The sequence below is a fragment of the Canis lupus genome, chromosome 25 (assembly GCF_048164855.1).
Source record: "Canis lupus baileyi chromosome 25, mCanLup2.hap1, whole genome shotgun sequence".
Lineage (NCBI taxonomy): Eukaryota > Metazoa > Chordata > Mammalia > Carnivora > Canidae > Canis > Canis lupus.
The window spans coordinates 393,519-411,603 of record NC_132862.1 but is presented as its reverse complement, the minus strand read 5'-3'; the positions used below and the strand labels follow the sequence as shown (position 1 = coordinate 411,603).

At 41.0% G+C, this 18,085-nt stretch overlaps 1 protein-coding gene across 2 annotated transcripts; it reads left to right on the top strand.

Annotated features, from left to right (window-relative positions):
* Nucleotides 1–3,477: 3,477 nt before the first annotated feature.
* NEUROD4 (neuronal differentiation 4) lies at nucleotides 3,478–13,648 on the top strand. 2 transcript variants are annotated; one of them, XM_072797604.1, is made up of 2 exons: nucleotides 3,478–3,918; nucleotides 10,112–13,648. In XM_072797604.1, exon 2 carries the CDS (start codon nucleotides 10,121–10,123, stop codon nucleotides 11,114–11,116), a length of 996 nt encoding a protein of 331 aa, XP_072653705.1. In that variant the 5' UTR covers nucleotides 3,478–3,918; nucleotides 10,112–10,120; the 3' UTR covers nucleotides 11,117–13,648. The 2 variants fall into 2 exon arrangements, with proteins under 2 accessions (XP_072653705.1, XP_072653706.1); XM_072797605.1 differs by lacking the exon at nucleotides 3,478–3,918 and adding an exon at nucleotides 3,926–4,061.
* The last annotated feature ends 4,437 nt before the right edge of the window (nucleotides 13,649–18,085 follow it).

Genomic DNA, 18,085 nt, shown 5'->3' with positions numbered 1-18,085 from the left:
GAGTTTAGGGTTGAAAGGGAGGGTTGGGACTCCCAGATGCCAGTCTCTAGGCTGTCCGGAAACTCAGCTGACACCTCTGCTTCACTGCAGGCCTTACTCAGGAGAGATTCATGTCACAAATCACTTTGTTTCAACCTGTTCCACGATTATTTTTGACCCTGTGTCATTGCCCTACTGGAGCTTCTTGAGATCGGGGACTGTGTGTGTCCTTTCCCTTCTGCCCTCATCCCAACCCTACTCCAACCTTGTACTAATCCTTGGAGAGCAGCTTTAGGATCTGTTCAAGTTTTATCCTAAATATGGGCCGCCTGAGTCCCCGCTTTCTACCATCCCTGATTTATGGCTCTGGACTCCATTTGTTGGTAGTATTGGTTTCAATTCAGCAAAAGCTAGCCGTCTCCCCGGGGGAAGGTGAGAAGGAGGGACATCTGGGGATCTTAACAACAGGGTCTGTGGCATGTAAGCTGAGCACCCTGGGGCCTAATGTCAGGCATTGGTCCCGGGTCTTCAGTGTCTGGTCGAAGAAGGCAGTTTCAAGCCCCCTCAGGGGCCCGTGGGCCAGTCTCCTTTGGGGGTCAGGATTACTGGGAATACTAATTAATTCATTAGTGGGGTTGATGGATTATCAAGCTGTCTCCTGGCAGAGGGGCCTGGGGTGGGGGGAACAGATTGCTGCCCATAAATCTGCCTGTTGCCTCCCTCCTCTCTGCTTCAATGGCTCTTGGCCTGTGGGCCAGCAACTGAGCGCTGGTTGCATTTCCCCCACCCAGCAGATGGTTCTAACAGGTTAGCTCAGAGCTTTACAAAAAGCACAGAGAAAGAAGGACGGCCTGGGGATTGGCCCTCTGGCCCAGAAACCATGTGGGGGGAGGAGAATGAATGTAAATGCTCTGCAGGCAGCCCCGCCCCCTTCCCTCTGCTGGGGCACTGCCCGCCGCCCCTTCCTGCACGCTGGGTTCAATAGCCAACTGTCTGTATGGCCCTGGAGGAGTTGTGAGGACGGTGACCCCGTGCAATAGATTCCGTCCCTCGCTCTGCAAAAGGCAGCTCTTAAAGCAAACTTGGTGTCCTCCTCAGTGCCTCTCAAGGCTGCACACGCGAGCACACACGTATACGCACAACTGAACGTGTTTTGAGAGCTAATCCTATTGTGTTTAGTTTCTTACATCTGTCAGAGAAAGCCAGGAGCCCCACAGAATGTTCTGTCCCCACCCTCATCTTTGTCTCAATATGTTCACCTTTCTGCTAATCCTCCACTCTCCCCTGACCTCTGAGCATTTCATAGGCAGGATACTAACATCACCAACATCCTCAACTGTCAAATATCCACGACTTGGCTTTGAAGATACAAAGCAGGGGATCAATCCGTTCTACACAGGCTCATCGCAGCTCTCTCCTAAGCACAAATACTCGGTAGAGAAGTTTCGCTGGATGAAGAGGGGATTCTGGTTCGGTTTTCAGAAATCCATCTTTCCTAGAATATATTATTTGATTCCTCTGAAAATGAAGTTTATTTGCTGAGTGGATAGTTCCTGAAGAAAAATACAAGAAAGATCAATAAGAGCTTAAAGAGTGGCTGAAGAAAAACAACTTCTCATAAAAATTGAAAAAAAAAGTTAATTTTTATTCTGTGTGTGTGTGTGTGTGTGTGTGTGTGTATGTGAAGGACAGAGTCCTATGACACCTATAATGGAGTTTTTAAAATATGAACTATTTCAAACGTAAGATATGCCTTTCAGCCTTATTGATGGTAAACCTCCTTTTTGTTTTATTCTAATCTTCTGCACCTTTCCTTGCACATCACGCATTCTCATAGCTCTTCATCTTTATTAGATATGTGCCTGTTACATTGGGAGAGCATGTGATTTCCAAGAATCTGGGGGATTCCCTCCAAGGCAATTCCAAAAAAAAAAAAAAAAAAAAGGTTGAGTTTGGAGCCAGAATTCTATCTTACGACTAAACTTAACTGATCAGATCCTTTTACAGATGTGAAAACTGACACTGTAAGTGAAATTGAATTACTGGGTATCATGGAGTCTATTGCTAGGTCCAAGTACCCTTCCGTTTCCTCCCTGGAACCACTAGAAGGTTACAGAATCCTTTAAATCTTTATCTTGTTTTTAAAGATTTTATTTATTTATTCATGAGAATACACAGAGAAGAGAGAGAGAAAGAGGCAGAGACACAGGCAGAGGGAGAAGCAGGCTCCATGCAGGGAGCCCGACGTGGGACTTGATCCCGGGTCTCCAGGATCACGTCTTGGGCTGAAGGCAGAGGCTCAACCACTGAGCCACCCGGGCGTCCCTACTTTACATCTTTATTTATTTATTTATTTATTTTTATTTATTTTTTTACTTTACATCTTTAAGTGAAGAGGCTATGCTTTGCCTTGGTGGCTCTAGTAATAAAGCATGTCCATATACTTGAAATCTTTTCAGCCCTAGTTTTCTTTTTCTGTTCTAGCCAGTTAATCTTACTTCATAACACCACAGGGATTTTAGAAATTATAGGACTTTTCCTTTCTGCTAAGTCTACTGCTACTCAGGTGGACTTTTTCCAACACCTATAATGCCTAATAATATATTTTGATATATTTTTGAAAAACAACAGTGGATTCCAGCTTGTGATTTGAGGTTCTAAGTGTCCTGGCAATGAAAGATTCCATTCATCTGCTTTATATTCTTATACCTTTCAAGCAAACAGAAAAGTTGAAAGAACAGTAGGACAAATGAAGAGATGTGGCTTTGTCTATAGTCAGTAATCACAATAAAGAGGGTCTAAACAGAAATAAGTCTGACATGTGGAAAAGAAAGGAGCAGAAGATACTTTTTCCTTCTAAGGAATTCTGGAGTTCTGAAACTAAAGACAGCAATCCACCTGTGTAAGGTAACGATCAATGATGCTGTGTCCTGGGCGTGTATCTTTCTCATTTTTTTGTCCCTTCAGACGTGGGCCGCTGCTTTCATTTGCCCTGCTTAGCTCTCTCTCCCAATCTTTATTCTTTTTTAGATTTTTGTTTATTCATTTACTCATGAGAGACACACACAGAGAGAGGCAGAGACCCAGGCAGAGGGAGAGAAGCAGGCTCCATGCAGGGAGCCCGATGTGGGACTCGATTCCAGGACCCCGGGGTCACGCCCTGGGCCCAAGGCTGAGGCTCACTCCAGCCTCTCCAAATGTACCCCAACTTTCTCTTGCTCCAGATCTTTGTAATTTCCAGTCCTCCTTTCCTCACCTTCCACTGGAGCAGCTCCCCTCCCCTCCCCTCCCCTCCCCTCCCTATTCCCCTTGTCCTAACCGCTCTCCCCATTTAATCAGCTATAGCCAGCAGGCACGCAGGGGAGGGTCCCCGCGGCGGGGGGAGGGAGGGAGGCGTGTCCTCCCCCGGGCGGGGAGGGGTCACAGCCGGTGTCCCCGCCCCGCCCCAGGGTGGCCTCAAAAGGGCAGCGCGGCTGCAGGGCGGGAGCTGCCCGGGGCCGCGGTGCTGAAGGCGCAGGTCAGGAGCTGTCCACACCCGCGGTGCTGAACTCCAGCGGTCCGGGAGCTGTCCACACCTGCGGTGCTGAACCCCGCGATCCGGGAGCTGTCCTCACCCGCGGTCCTGAACCCCGCGGTCCGGGAGCTGTCCACACCCGCGGTGCTGAACTCCCCACGGTCCGAGAGCTGTCCACACCCGCGGTCCTGAACCCCGCGGTCCGGGAGCTGTCCACACCCGCGGTGCTGAACTCCCCACGGTCCGGGAGCTGTCCACACCCGCGGTCCTGAATTACCCGCGGTCCTGAATTCCCCACGGTCCGGGAGCTGTCCTCACCCGCGGTGCTGAAAGCGCGGGGCCCCTTGGCGGCCGCCGGCAGGTGCTCCCGAGTGTCCCCGGGGCGCAGAGTCCCAGCGTCCACACCCGGACGGCCACTGGCGGAGGTGAGCCCTTGGAGGCGGGAGGCACGGCGCAGTCAAGGCTCCCGTGGGAAGTTCCTGCGGACCTCAGGAGCCCTTGGGCTGGGAGAGGACGGAGTAGGGCTGAGGAACCCTGCACCGAGAAGCAGGGAGACCTCGCGGGACAGGTATTAAAGTTTTGATGGTCTTACCAATCCCCATGGCATGTGCTCCCTGAAGGGGAACTCATACTCTCAATCATTTCTATGAACTAGACGTCATAAATAATCCTCCTTTTCCATTTTATTCCACTTTTCCATTTTATTAATGCAGGAGGAAAGGTGTCCAAAAAGTTCAGCCGCTCTTCAGAGGTGGCTTAGCAAGTGCATTGGAAGAATTGACCCAATCGGCTGGTCTGCTCCAGCATTTTAGGGTCGTGCAGAGAGCGGACGGGGAAGACGGGGAATGGCAATAGAATAAGGAAAGCCATGGGGGCATATTCTTATCATTGCCCCCATTTGCTCTGCTAAAATTCTTAGGTTGTTGTAATGGAGTGGGGGGAACCTTTGCTTTTCCTCAGACCTTTCAGCTAAGAAGTCAGGAAAGATTGCCTATGTATATTTTTGTCTCTTCTGCCTTCTACTCATCCATCATTTACCACCCCCAAAATGTATTCAGGACAATACTAATAAATGTAAACACTTCCCTTGTTTTTGTTTTTGTTTTTGTTTTGTTTTTTGACAGAGAGACCAGAGAGGAAATGTTCAAGAACAAGGGGAGGGAGGAACTGAAAGATTGAGTAATTTTTGTTTGAAAACTTTACCATTTGAATCTGAGGTTATGAAAAGTGAAGTATGACATGGATACGTTGGATAAGATGTGCCTATGTATGAGCGAGCACACACGTGTGTGTGTGTGTGTGTGTGTGTACAGGTATTAATAAGAGGGAAAGTGCTAGACTATAAAAAGTTGTGCAGGAAGAGCAGAAAACAACCCACTGGATGGTTTTAGGCAGTGCAAATTGTGAGCACCTTGGTCGACATTCTGGTTTTTCCATGTGAAGACTCTGCAACTCTGAGCAAGGCATTTAGGCTGTCTGGTGCTCAGATTCCCTAGAAACTTAGCTGAATAGTTCTCTTTCTGCTGTATTTAGGATTTTTTCATAGGATCAGGAGGTGAAGTGAGTACAATCAGCTTCCAAGAGGAAAGACACTGTCTAATCATCATACGTACACATGCAAGTACTCCTTGCCCACTTATTCATCAATTGAAACTTCTCCACAACAAATCAGGAAATAGTAAAAATGTCATATGAATTCCAGTACGGCTCCACGTAATAGTCATGCCCAGTGACCTCAGCCCCAGTAATTAAAGTATTGAGTAGTCACAATCATTACCTAAGCAAACATTTTGCTAGAATGGGTTTTTTAATAAGTGAGAGACAATTTCAAATTTGAGAGAATTGACTAACTGTGAAATTTAAGAAAGATGACAAGAGAAAATTTTGTCATATTGTAAAGATGTGTAAGGAAGTCCAAATTCCAAGATCAAAGAATAAAATAGGCTTTATGTGATTAGAATGCATTTGAGGATGGAGTCAGGGAAGGCTGTATTTTACTTCCAGAGCCAGTATTCATTGATTTTTTTTTTTTTTTGCTACACTGGAGTCAGCCTCATGTATATTTTGAGGACTAATTTCTTTTGTAAAAATTGGGGAAACTTAAAATGGTGTATCACAATATTGTGTGCAGTGCTATAGAGCTTCCCATTCTGCTTCTACCAAACAATTGCCAACCTTTACATTTGCCTTATAAGTTTACAAGGTACTAGTGCTTGATTTCCTTGCTTTTCATAAAAGCTTCTAAATGAAATATGAAAGACAGCAATATTATTTCCACTTTGCCCTAAGCATAAAAAAAGAAAATATTTTTTTCTGTGCTCATTTAATAGGTAAGTAATAAATGAGTGAAGAGGGTCTCAGTTTCACAATTCTTTCAGTATGACTCTGTGCTAGTTCACTGACAGGCTAAAAGCCATGGTAGGATTAGATACTTGTTCTGGAGAGGAGCCAAGTTGGTTTCTGTGATCAGAACTCAGAACTATACCATACACATCTTCAATTTTCAAATCTAAATCTGGTTGTTCATGACCTGCTCACTCGCACCCCCCAACCTCCAGATAACTTTTTGATGATGCATTGGAGATATTTAGGTAGAAAAATTTAAAGGCCAAAAAATATATTTTTTTAATCTCTGAAGAGTCCTGGACTTTACTTCTATTTGAGAGACACTGTTTCTCTCCTCAGAGCTCTGGCACTTGATTCTGGTGGTAGTCTTATTCCCAATAGTGTTTAATCAAAGACAAAAGGAAAAACGTCCAGGGGCCAAGAGTTTCTGTATTCCACCAGAAATTTCATGCACCTAAAAATTTGTGTAACTGAGTAGAAGTGTCCGCAAACTGCTGTCTCCCAATTACAAAACAGAATTAAAGAAGCCAACTTCTTTGGTTAATATGGTGGAAGAGTTTGAGTCAATCTGATAGAGACAGCTGGTAGAAGTCTGTTTCCTCACCTCTTGCAACAGGAGAGAAGCTTTGGTATTCAGTTTCAATAGGAGGCTGGAGAGGTGGGCTTGTCAGGGAATGTTTTAAAATGGGTGTTAACATAGAAACATTGGCCTTTGTTGGCATAAAATCAATATTAGACACAGATTGAAATCATACTTATTTTTGTCCATGTGGCCAGAAGAAGTCATGATGAAATTTAGAAACAATAGTACCTAACACTTCCAAGGCATATACAATGTCGGGCTCTGATCAAATCTTTACATATATTAGCTCATGATGCTCACAATAATCCCATGAAGTAGGGCTATTATTATTACCATTTTAAACAGAGGGGATAAGGCACAGAAAGGTAATGAAACCTGGCTAAGGTCTTCCCTCTAGTAAGTAACAGAACTGAAATTTAAACTCAGGTAATCTGACTCCAGAGTCTGCTGTCCAGCCACACTGGGAAAAATGGCTGGCTGTTGGGCAATTGTGAGATCAACTTCTGAGCCAATCAGAGGATGTTCCCTCAAGATAATAAGAGGCACAGTAGTTAGTACAATCTACTTTTGCTACTTATCTGTGAGAAACAATTTTTATTTTTGAATATGCAAATGTGTAAATAGATTAGATAGAAAATTCAAGAATTAACACAAGATCAATATATAGATAATGTTCTACCACATTTAAAGTCTATACAATCTTTTCTTATTTTCATTTATCTTGCGTGAACCACATTGAATATACCTTATCTCTATTTTATCAAAAAGGAAATTGAAGATCAGAGAGTTGTGTAATGTGTTTGAGATCAGCAACCAGGGATCAGAGCAGTTGGGCCTACAGTGTGTGTTATTCCATCTTCTATGCTTTCAAAGCCACACTATATACCCATGGGATCCTCTTAGAGCTAATGGACCAGAATCTGTGGGAAAAGAGAGAGTTAAACTGGAGCTATCTATATCTTTCCTGTGGTTGGTAAGAGAACAAAGATGAAAATTGATTGCCCTTTTCACTGTTTTAGCCAAATCCAGTTGTTTCTTATCCTTCATACCTGCTGATAATCTGATTTGAAAGTAGCTCTTTGACTCTGACAGAACCATTACATTATGTTAAAGGTAAAAGATGGTCTATTTTCTGAATCTTAGTTCTTGATGAGGGTGAGGATTAACAGAGTTTGGCTCGAGTCCAGAGGTAGGGAGATAGGTATAATAGTAATAGTAAAAAGGTCAATTACAGAGGCTAGGATGGTATTCAGTTGTAAGGAGTAATTCAGGAGACTCTTCTTTCCTCTCTCGCATCTTCCTTCTCAACTCTCCATGCATGTAAGTATGACCCGGTGATATGATGATGAAGAGGAGATGGAGGAGAAAAGGGAGGAAGGAGTAAAAGAGTGGAAACAACAAGAAAAAAATTGGGAAGAGGAAGGAATCCTGAGAGTCAAACACTGCAGAGAACACCTGAACTAGCCTTTCTGGATGATGGTCATTTCCTGGTGACTTAGTTCAACTGATCCACACCTTCTGGAGTCAAAGTGCCTTTCTTTCTTCCCATAGCTGTGATAGAAAAAGAAAGGAGGAAAAAACATAAAACCTAGGATTTGGAATCAGAAGACCTGGTTTTATGTCCTGCTCTATCCGCTTTATATCTTTGCATTTCTGTCACTTAATCTCTGACCCACAGTGACCTTGATTACAAAATAAGCATAAATCCCTATTTCCCTCAAAGGTTGGCTATAAGGCCACACAAATGTTATTATAATTACGTGTGGAACATTGTGTTTCCCAAGCCCACTCCATCCTCTTTGGCCTCAGAGTGCACCTGCCTCAGAAAGGTCTGTGTTACTTTAACAGAAAGTTAATTAGGTCCTTCACCCTCCCTCTGGATATCTGGCTGAGTTAGAAGTGCAGCTCAGCACACAAGCTCCATCATCCATATTAAAAGTGGGATTTTCTAACTTGGCCTGGGCAGCCAGTTGACCAATAGGTTCCAATGTGTGTTTTCAATAAAGCTGCTTACCCAGGAAGCCTTATTAAGTGAGTAAGTCAAGCTGACATGATTTCCGTGCTGATTAACATGAAACCTAGGCTGTTTTTGCAATGTGGTAACATTAATTATTTATAGGAGGTAAATGAGGTTACAAAGAAAACAAGTTCAAATTACCAGAAACAAATCAAATCGTATATTTGTACTCTTAAAATCTATGTACTGAATCCTGCATGCATTGATTTGAGGCCCAAGCTTTAAGGATCAAAAAACATTTATCATGCTCCCTCCTTTCTGTTATACAAAAGTGATGGAAGGTTTAACATTTCAAAGACTAAACTGGTAAACCGGGATGCCCCAGTGGAGCTTCTCAGATACTTTTATTTGGTAAATTATATACCTACAAATTGTTCAGCAAATCTCAAAACAATTCACTCTTCCAGAATTGAATGCAAAATGTTTACTAAACCACTGGTATCTTCTGGTTTTCAAACTGCCAATGTTTTCAAAGAAAATTCTGATTAAACAGTATCTCTTAGGCAAGCGAATTAAAGTAGTCAGGCTATTTCCATGTTTGCAACCACTATGTTCCATTAAGTTTAGTGTTTTTTCCAGATTTTTCATTTTCAATGAAATATTATATAATAATTTCACTAAGATAATCTTAAATAAGCTTTGTAGACCTCTGGCTTGTAAATCTAGCTGCTCTGACGTAGTCTTGTATGGTGATGGGTGATGCATGTACAATGGAAGAGTTTTCACTGTAACATACGGGGAAATTTAAAAAATAGTCAGTGGTAACCCTGCTCTCTTTTCCTGATCCTTTTAGACACCATGTCACTAACACCTCTAACACCACTACACTAGACAGACCACAAGGTCCTTGCTGAAAAACAAAATGCTCTTCAGGTGATGGTGAGAGAACTATTTCATGGTCATGTGGGGTACTGGTCAGTCGTGGCACGGCTCTTTCCTAGGGTGCTTGGAGCTAATGAGAGTCAGCTCATTAGCTGACTTAGAGTCACTTAGACTTAGAGTCAGTGGGAAACATGGAATGTTATAGGTTAAATGTGATATGTCACTAAACAGAGGCTGGGCAGTCCTCTGGAGAGCATAGTAGTCTGAGAGAAACACCGAAACACCACAGTGTTTCATTTATATTATGGTATAAAATGCAACAGTTTACTTACTAATATGCTTTTAAAATTTTGTAGTAATTATAATTATTTTATGCATATTTTATAGTTATGACTACTTTAGCATCCTCTTTTACTTTCACAAGTTTCTCTATTTGGGCAATAATTTATATGCCCACCTTATCTACTTCCCTCCATGATCTGTATTCTGGGAAGAAGGAAAAATAGGTTTTGATTCTTATATCCATTATTCTTGCATAAAATATCCATGAGACAAAGCACCAGAGAATAAAAAGAATTAGGCACTGGCACTACTGGCATTACAAGGAATGATCAAGTCAATTTTCATTTTCTTTAGCTGATTTTCTTGTAATATTCCATAGCTATATTAGTGTCCTGGGCATTTATTTGAGTCTTAGATTACTTGTTTAGAATGGTGGACTTGGACTGGATAACCATAAGTTGAATCTCAATATCATTCTGTGCTTTACATCTAAGATATAAAAAGAAAGTTTAGATTTACATCAAAGCAGATATTCACAGACACTAATAATTGCCATTTCTCTTTCCAGAATCTAGAAATGGCAAAACCTTATGTGAAATCGAAGGAGATAACAGAGTTGGTCAACACACCATCCTGGATGGACAAAGGTCTGGGCTCTCAGAACGAGATGAAGGAGGAGGAGAGAAGACCAGCTGCTTATGGGATGCTTGGCAGCTTAGCTGAAGAGCATGACAGTATTGAGGAGGAAGAAGAGGAGGAAGAGGATGGGGAGAAGCCTAAGAGACGGGGTCCTAAGAAAAAGAAGATGACAAAAGCTCGCCTTGAGAGATTCAGGGCTCGAAGAGTCAAGGCCAATGCTAGAGAACGGACCCGGATGCATGGCCTGAATGATGCCCTGGACAACCTGAGGAGAGTCATGCCATGTTACTCAAAGACCCAAAAGCTCTCCAAGATAGAGACTCTTAGACTGGCCAGGAACTATATTTGGGCTTTGTCTGAGGTTCTGGAGACTGGGCAGACACCTGAAGGGAAGGGTTTTGTGGAGATGCTCTGCAAAGGGCTCTCTCAGCCTACAAGCAATCTGGTGGCTGGATGCCTCCAGCTGGGCCCTCAGTCTGTCCTCCTGGAGAAGCATGAGGAGAAATCCCCTATTTGTGACTCGGCCATCTCTGTCCATAACTTCAACTACCAGTCTCCTGGGCTCCCCAGTCCTCCTTATGGCCATATGGAAACACACCTTATTAATCTCAAACCCCCAGTATTCAAGAGTTTGGGAGAATCATCCTTTGGGAGCCATCCACCTGACTGCAGTACACCACCTTATGAGGGCCCACTCACTCCCCCTTTGAGCATCAGTGGGAACTTCTCCTTGAAGCAAGATGGATCTCCTGACCTGGATAAGTCCTACAGCTTCATGCCACATTACTCCTCTGCAAATCTAAGCTCAGGGCATGTGCATTCAACTCCCTTTCAGGCTGGTGCCCCTCGCTATGATGTTCCCATAGATATGTCCTATGATTCCTACCCCCACCATGGCATTGGGGCTCAACTGAATACAATCTTTACTGATTAGGGCAAAAAGATAAGCATTGCAGAGAATAATGTGAAGATGTTTCCCATGATTTAAATCGTTGAGCTGAAGACTCAATGACCTTAATGGAACCCTATAGATATATATCAAACACGGTAGTCCCAACCCAGTTGGGCCCTCCTGCACCTGCCACCCTCTTTTCTCATCAGCTTCTCATAGTGTATTGATTTCTTTAGTTAGGGTCCTCAAGTGAAATTACTGGATTGTTTACAATCTTGTAGGAATAAAACAGAGGCCGTGGGCCCAATTCTAATGATGCCAAAAACTCATTGAATGATCCAGGCCAATTAATTTTCCATCTCTGGCTTCTCTTTATTTACTGGTAAAATTGGGAAATTGTTTTAAGTCTAGATGATTTTTAAGGTCCTTCACAGCTATGAAATTCAATAACTTTGATGATCATGCCTATAAACTTCTTGAAACTGAAAAGATTGAAGAATAATAGGAAATGGACAATATATGTGGAATGATTAGATGGAGTTGCCAAAGGAGCACAAGATGCATTTCTCTTGGGTATTTGATAGGACTTCTTTGCATCTGACTAAAAATAGCCTCCAAGGACTAAAATCCTAACTTGGCTTTCACTGTGACTAGCTCATCTCTTAAAGAGATGAGCTCTTTTATTGTTGGCTGAAAGCTGAACATCCCTTCCTTAGTAATATCAGAACCATAATAGAGATCTCCTACCAATTTGATCCTTGATAATATTTCATAAACACTTCCTCAGTAGAAGAGGTGGGGCAAGAAAGTCACCGTAACCTCAGACTTCTATGATCAGTGGGATTTCGAGAAGTCATCTAGACCATTTCATAGCCTCAATAACCCAGGGGCTCTGGAAATTCTGAAGAAACTCAGGTGCTGCTACTGGAATCAGCAAACAACCAGGGCCATATTCAAGAGCAATAAAATGGCTGTTGGCTACACTGACTAACCATAGTCTGGGGCCTCCTTCTACCTTATAACCTGCCCACAGGAAAACTAAGTTTTCTTTAGCAAGATAAATTTCATTTGTTACAAAAAACATGGTTAGAACAGCTGACCTCTGTCCACAACAATTTCTATTATATTTTCTAGAAGGATTAGCACCAATGAGTTTATTGATCAAACTTGATTTTTTTCCAATGCATATATATTCCTTATCTCCTCCCCCACCAATTGTTACCTCTTTCTCACTTCTAAAACATAATATATTATTACATTTTGTAGATAACATCCCAAGTGAGCAGACTTAGGGATGCAGAAATCAAATCCAAGGCCAGTGAATGCTTTTACCAATCTGTGTTTTCATCACAGGTTTATCCTGATTTGCAGGATATTTATTTTTTCTTCACATTACTCTTCTTTCCTTTAAAATATCAACACTAATTTTGTCAAAATTTTTTTCCAGAGAAATGTGATCTGAGAAATGCCACTGGTCTGTTCAATATGCCAGGGCAATTATTTAAAACAAACTAAAAGCCTAAATGGTTTACATGATAGTGGGCTGCATCCTGCTCCTGCCAGAGAGGACAAGTTTAGGATGTAGGGTACACAAATAGGGCCAATGAATAAAATTGATAAGGCAAGTTAGTATGTTGTTTTCTACAGCTCAGCTATCCCCTAAAACCTGCCAAACTATCTGTATATCTTGACTTTTTCACCCTCTTATTATCTCCTTACAGTCTAAACTGCTCTCTTTCCATTTTGCTTGCAGTACTGACCCTACTGTATTTTGCACCCTTGGTTTGTAAATCCCCTTGAAAGACCCTTGCAGAGAGATCTTAAATCCCACCAGCCACCAAAGTGGTTCCCCTCACCACACTGCTCTAAGAGGGAAAAGGCGAGTAAAATGTTTACAAAGCCATCCTTTCTGAGGGTATCCTGGCACTTACTTTTGTGAGACACTGGGGGGATCTAGCATTTTATGGCATTTAAGTTTGTAGATAATGAATGTTGTTGGAGCTATTTATTAGATATTATTTATTTAATTTATTTCCCCCTTCCTTTCATGCAAACTTCTTGGGGTCCATACATGTGCTTGTAAACCCTCCCGAAGTCTTCGTTTGGAAAGTAGCTCATAATTTTTCTAGGAATTCCTGAGTTTGGGGTGAGGCGAAAGGAGAGACTGAGTGCAGAATTACCTGTAATGATTTTATAAAAGCAATAATTTGAATGGCTATGCAAGTTAAAATTTTCAGATTCCTTCCCCTCTTCATTCTAAGATGAGCCAGTTATTTTTTGGGAATCTGTTGTTTATGCTTTTGAGGAATATGGTACCCATGATCCAGGCCCTTCTGGGGATTGTTCAGAGAGACTTTCTATTTGAATTGAAATTTGGGAGAATGATTGGAAAGAGCCTACGCTCTCACCCAAGGTGGTTTCATTCTTCTCGGAACTTTATTAAATACAAGAAAAAGAAAGCAATTGTTTAAACTTTTTTTGTAAACAAACAAACAAACAAACAAACAAAAAAACACAAAACCCAGACTGTTTCTCCTCTCCTTTTTCTAGCAGAAATAAAGCTGTTTTATTAGACATTGTGTTGCATTGTCTGTCTTCAAAGTTTTTCCTCAGTCTCACCTATCATTCTTCTTGGACTCTATGTCCTGTGAATAGTCAGCAAGAGCACAGGCAGGTCTGTCAGGGTGACTTACATCCCGTGTTTCAACTTGCTTGCCAGAAGATTTGAAAGGTCTAAACTAAGCAGCCAGACACGTAGAAGCACCGATCTCTGCCACACACATAATCAACTATGTAATCAGCAGGTGGGAAAAAATATCTTCCCATTTACAGAAGTCTAGGGCGATGGGCATCCTAAACCACCGAAACACAGAGATGTGGCCCGTAGGATGATGCACTATTATCCAGAATTGGGCCTACCAACTTTTCAAAATTTATGAAGTATGCTTTTTGGCAACTGCTTCTTAACATCTCTTGACTTTTTTCTTTCAGGATTCCTTCTTACATGAATAAAATGCTGATGATAAAGAAATAATGATGATGATAATAAAACATAATTGGTTAGTCAAGGGAGAAAGTTGGTTAAAATACGAAACAAAAAGCATCCTTCCAATTCCACTGCTTTCCTCATCTTCCCAGGACCCACTCTCCAACTTGAAACTACTTTTTAAGATTTAATTTATTAGGTACCAGAGATCTATGCATATAAGAAAATGTTAGTCACGTTAGGTTACAAATATGAAGTCACATTATTTTCCTCTTTTCCCACCAGTGGTATAATGCAACACATTTCTGCATATTACTTTTAATTTATTTCGACACATACCATGGAGGATTGTCTCATGTCATAAAAAGCTACTTAATTCTTTCTTATAGCTGGTTAGCGTTCCATGTTAAAATACCATAGCTTATTAAATTAAATTACATAATTTAGATTTTTCCAATCTTTCATGATACTGAGTGAATAATCATGTATCCATGTTATTTGATACTTTATTAAGAGAATCTACAAATAATATTCTGGAGGAATAAAGATAAACGGACAGATAACAAAAATCACATCTTGCAGCTATTGGATGTGTACTATGTACTGTCACTTTTCTAAGTGATTTACGTGTACTAATTCATTCCATCTTAAAACCATCCCTATAAGGGAGACACTACTGTTATTTTCATTTTACAAATTAGGAAGCTAAGGCATAGAATAGTCTATTCAAGCTCACACTGCTAGTCAATGGTGGAGCCAGGATCGGAACAAGTTGGTTTATCCAAAAGATTTGAATGATTCTTTGTGGTTCTTTGCTTAGTGCATAAGGATGTCATAACTGCAAGAAGCCAGAGCCGGTGGAACTTTCTGACACCCCTCCAGCCATCCTTTACATATAACATCCTGTTGTATCTGTGACCCAGGCGGCCCATCCCCACGCTCTACAATAGAATCTCAGAAGACTTTCCTTCCTTCGACAAAAGCTCAATATCATGTTGCATGTTGCCTGTGTATGCTGTGTAGATCTAGGCTAGCTTACAGAGCAATGCTTGAAAGTGTCCATCTTTCAGAAGGCTTAAATCTATTTCCCTGCCGTCATATGATAGATCTTTAGAGCTTTAGGGAAAAAGCTTTAGTGGGGAATTACAGAAATGAAAATTGCAAAATCTTTTATTGGCAGAGGAGTAACCTAACTTCAAGATTATTTTTGTCTGGCTACATACCTTTCATTGCTTTCATGTGAACATTTGCTTTAGGATCGAATAAATGATAATTTAATTATGCAACTTCCTGGTTGAACAACCTCTGTTAAGCTGATTAATCCTGTAAATCTTCAGATCCCTCAAATCTAAAATGGCAATAATAATAATTGTTGTGTCACAAGGTTATTATGACGGGTCAATTGAGTATTATATACCCAGAACATAGAGCAAGTATCTAATAAGTGGTAATTACTGCCATCCATGTTACCATTCATTATTTTTTTATTACGTTTATGTTGACTTTTCTCTTTGCCTCCAATATATGATTGGGAACGTGTTGATGGTGACTGCAGCAGGCTTAGGGCACCCACAGAACTCGTAGTTGAGAGGGTTGAATTAGGTAGACTTGGGTTTGAAACTACCTGGTTGAGTAGTCCTAGGCAATTTATTGAACATCTCTATGCCTCAGTTTCCTTTTGTATAAAAAAGGCATTCCATCAAACCCATGGAGTTGATATGAGAATTAAAAGTAATGATAATTCCAGTGAAGAATTTGTCTCAGGTTCTGGCACAAGGGAAACAATCGACTATTATTATTATTATTATTATTTATCAGGGAGAAGATGGAAACAGATGAGGGAACAAGAGGACAGAGCAGATCCTTTGCATTTACACGGTAAATCATTGTAGCCAACATCAAAACCCAAGCCTTTTGACCTAGAGCCCATATGTCGGAATGTAGCATTTTCTAACTCATCACAGGGACATCTGAAACAGAAATCCCCAGAGAAAAATTTTCTGAATTTGCAAAATAGGAGACATTATATTTTTCTTTCTTTCCTAGAAATTGGTATAGAATAAAAGGAGCCTTGTGGTAGCTATTTTGCTATCATCTGACCTGAAACCACGGATAAAAAGAATACTATTACCTCACAAATACATAGTCCTATGTGCTACATTTCAATTTAATTTTACAAAGAGTTACTGAGCATATTCTGTGGGCCAGGCACTAAGCCAAGGGTCAGATACTGAAATAAATACACGACCATGCTTTGTAGGTTTATAGCCTGGCAAAGTGTAAAATAATAGAGCATTTTTACACAGTTCCTCAATATTGAGAGCAATGTAGGGCCAATAGTTCAAGTATTACAGATACTGCTTGATAAAGGAGGAAACTGACACTCAGATATAACCGATTAGCTAGGGCAAGCAATCAGCTAGAAGATAGGTTAGAGATTATCTGATCACAATGTTGTTTGTTGGTTTATTTGTTTAAGATAATTGAAGTCCTACTTAATTTGGGGTTAAGTAAAACACATATTCTAAAGTAAGGTTATGGATTAATTATGGCAATTTTGGATAACTTTCTTGGTTAAATTAATCAACCCCTCAAAGCCTCCATTGCTTTCCTAACCTTGCTAGAGTTAATCACTACAAATATTATATAAAGCAAAGAAAATTATGGCCCAGGCTAGGTACAGATGCATAGTAACCAGAGAAGTAGCTGGTCATAAAAATTAAAGGAATCCCATCATGGCTGTCCTAATACACATGAAAATAAAGTGTTCGATCAATGCCTCATATGTGTTTCAGTAAGTAAATTTAGTAAATGTGAATTGGGGAAATTTCTAGAAAACAATAGCTACAGACTCAAGGGAAGGAAGAGAAAACTGCTGTTTACTGAGCATGCACAGCAGGTATAAGTCACAAAGTTCAGTTCTCACTATTGAGTTGGTCTTCAAAAGAAGCCACTAAAGGGATCCTGGATATTGTAGAAACGGATGTAGAAATGTGTTAGCAAATATGAGGACTTGGCAAGGCGTGGAAACTGCCTGAGCTTCTGTTTTCTCATATATAAAACGATCGTGTCATGAGATGCCTGAGGTTTCTCTCTGTTTAATATGTTCCTGGTTCCATGGGGGGGGGGGGGGATAATGTCCATTTTAACTGACAGATGTATACATTTTGGGAAAAAAAAAAACAACGCCCCTTGAATGATGATTAAGGCAAAGCTGACAGATAAAGCAACAATGGAGTAAAAACATTAAAATGAAGGTAGGGTTCTTGTGTGGTTTTTTCATTTCCAGGTAGCTATTTTAAGGAACTGGGGTGCTTTCAGCCTGTTATCAACTTAGAGGGCAGCTTCCTAGCAATGAACTTATGCTCCAGAGATGATGACCGCAACATGTTTGGCACCTGAAAGGCCCATAAGCTACAAGGAGCTGATATAAACAACGTTAAAACAATCAAAGATCAAATTAAGAAATTGCATTATTCCTACAATTGGGCCCCTTCCCCTCTCTTAAGTGGGAAAAGATAGGAAGATGTCGACTGTGTCATTTACTTGGTTGCAAATACAGCACGTTTTCAGTTATCCATATGAATAATGCATGCTGCAGGTGATCTATGGACAAAATTTCACACTAAGCTTGTTCCTACTTTTCATTGTGCATGTATATGTGTGTCACACATCTCAATGTACTGATATTATTTTATTTTATTTTATTTTATTTTATGTTATTTTTACTTACAAATTTATTTTTTATTGGTGTTCAATTTGCCAACATATATAATAACACCCAGTGCTCATCTCGGTGCCCGTCACCCAGTCACCCCCACCCCCCGTCCACCTCCCCTTCCACCACCCCTGGTTCGTTTCTGAGAGTTAGGAGTCTCTCATATTCTGTCTTCCTTTCTGATTTTTTTTAAAAATGTACATTGAGTTCTAATTTATGTGTGTGTTTATGTGTATGCGTGTATCTGAAGGTAGGTGTCGAGCACACACATCCATCCATCCACACACAGGCGTACATATACGTACAT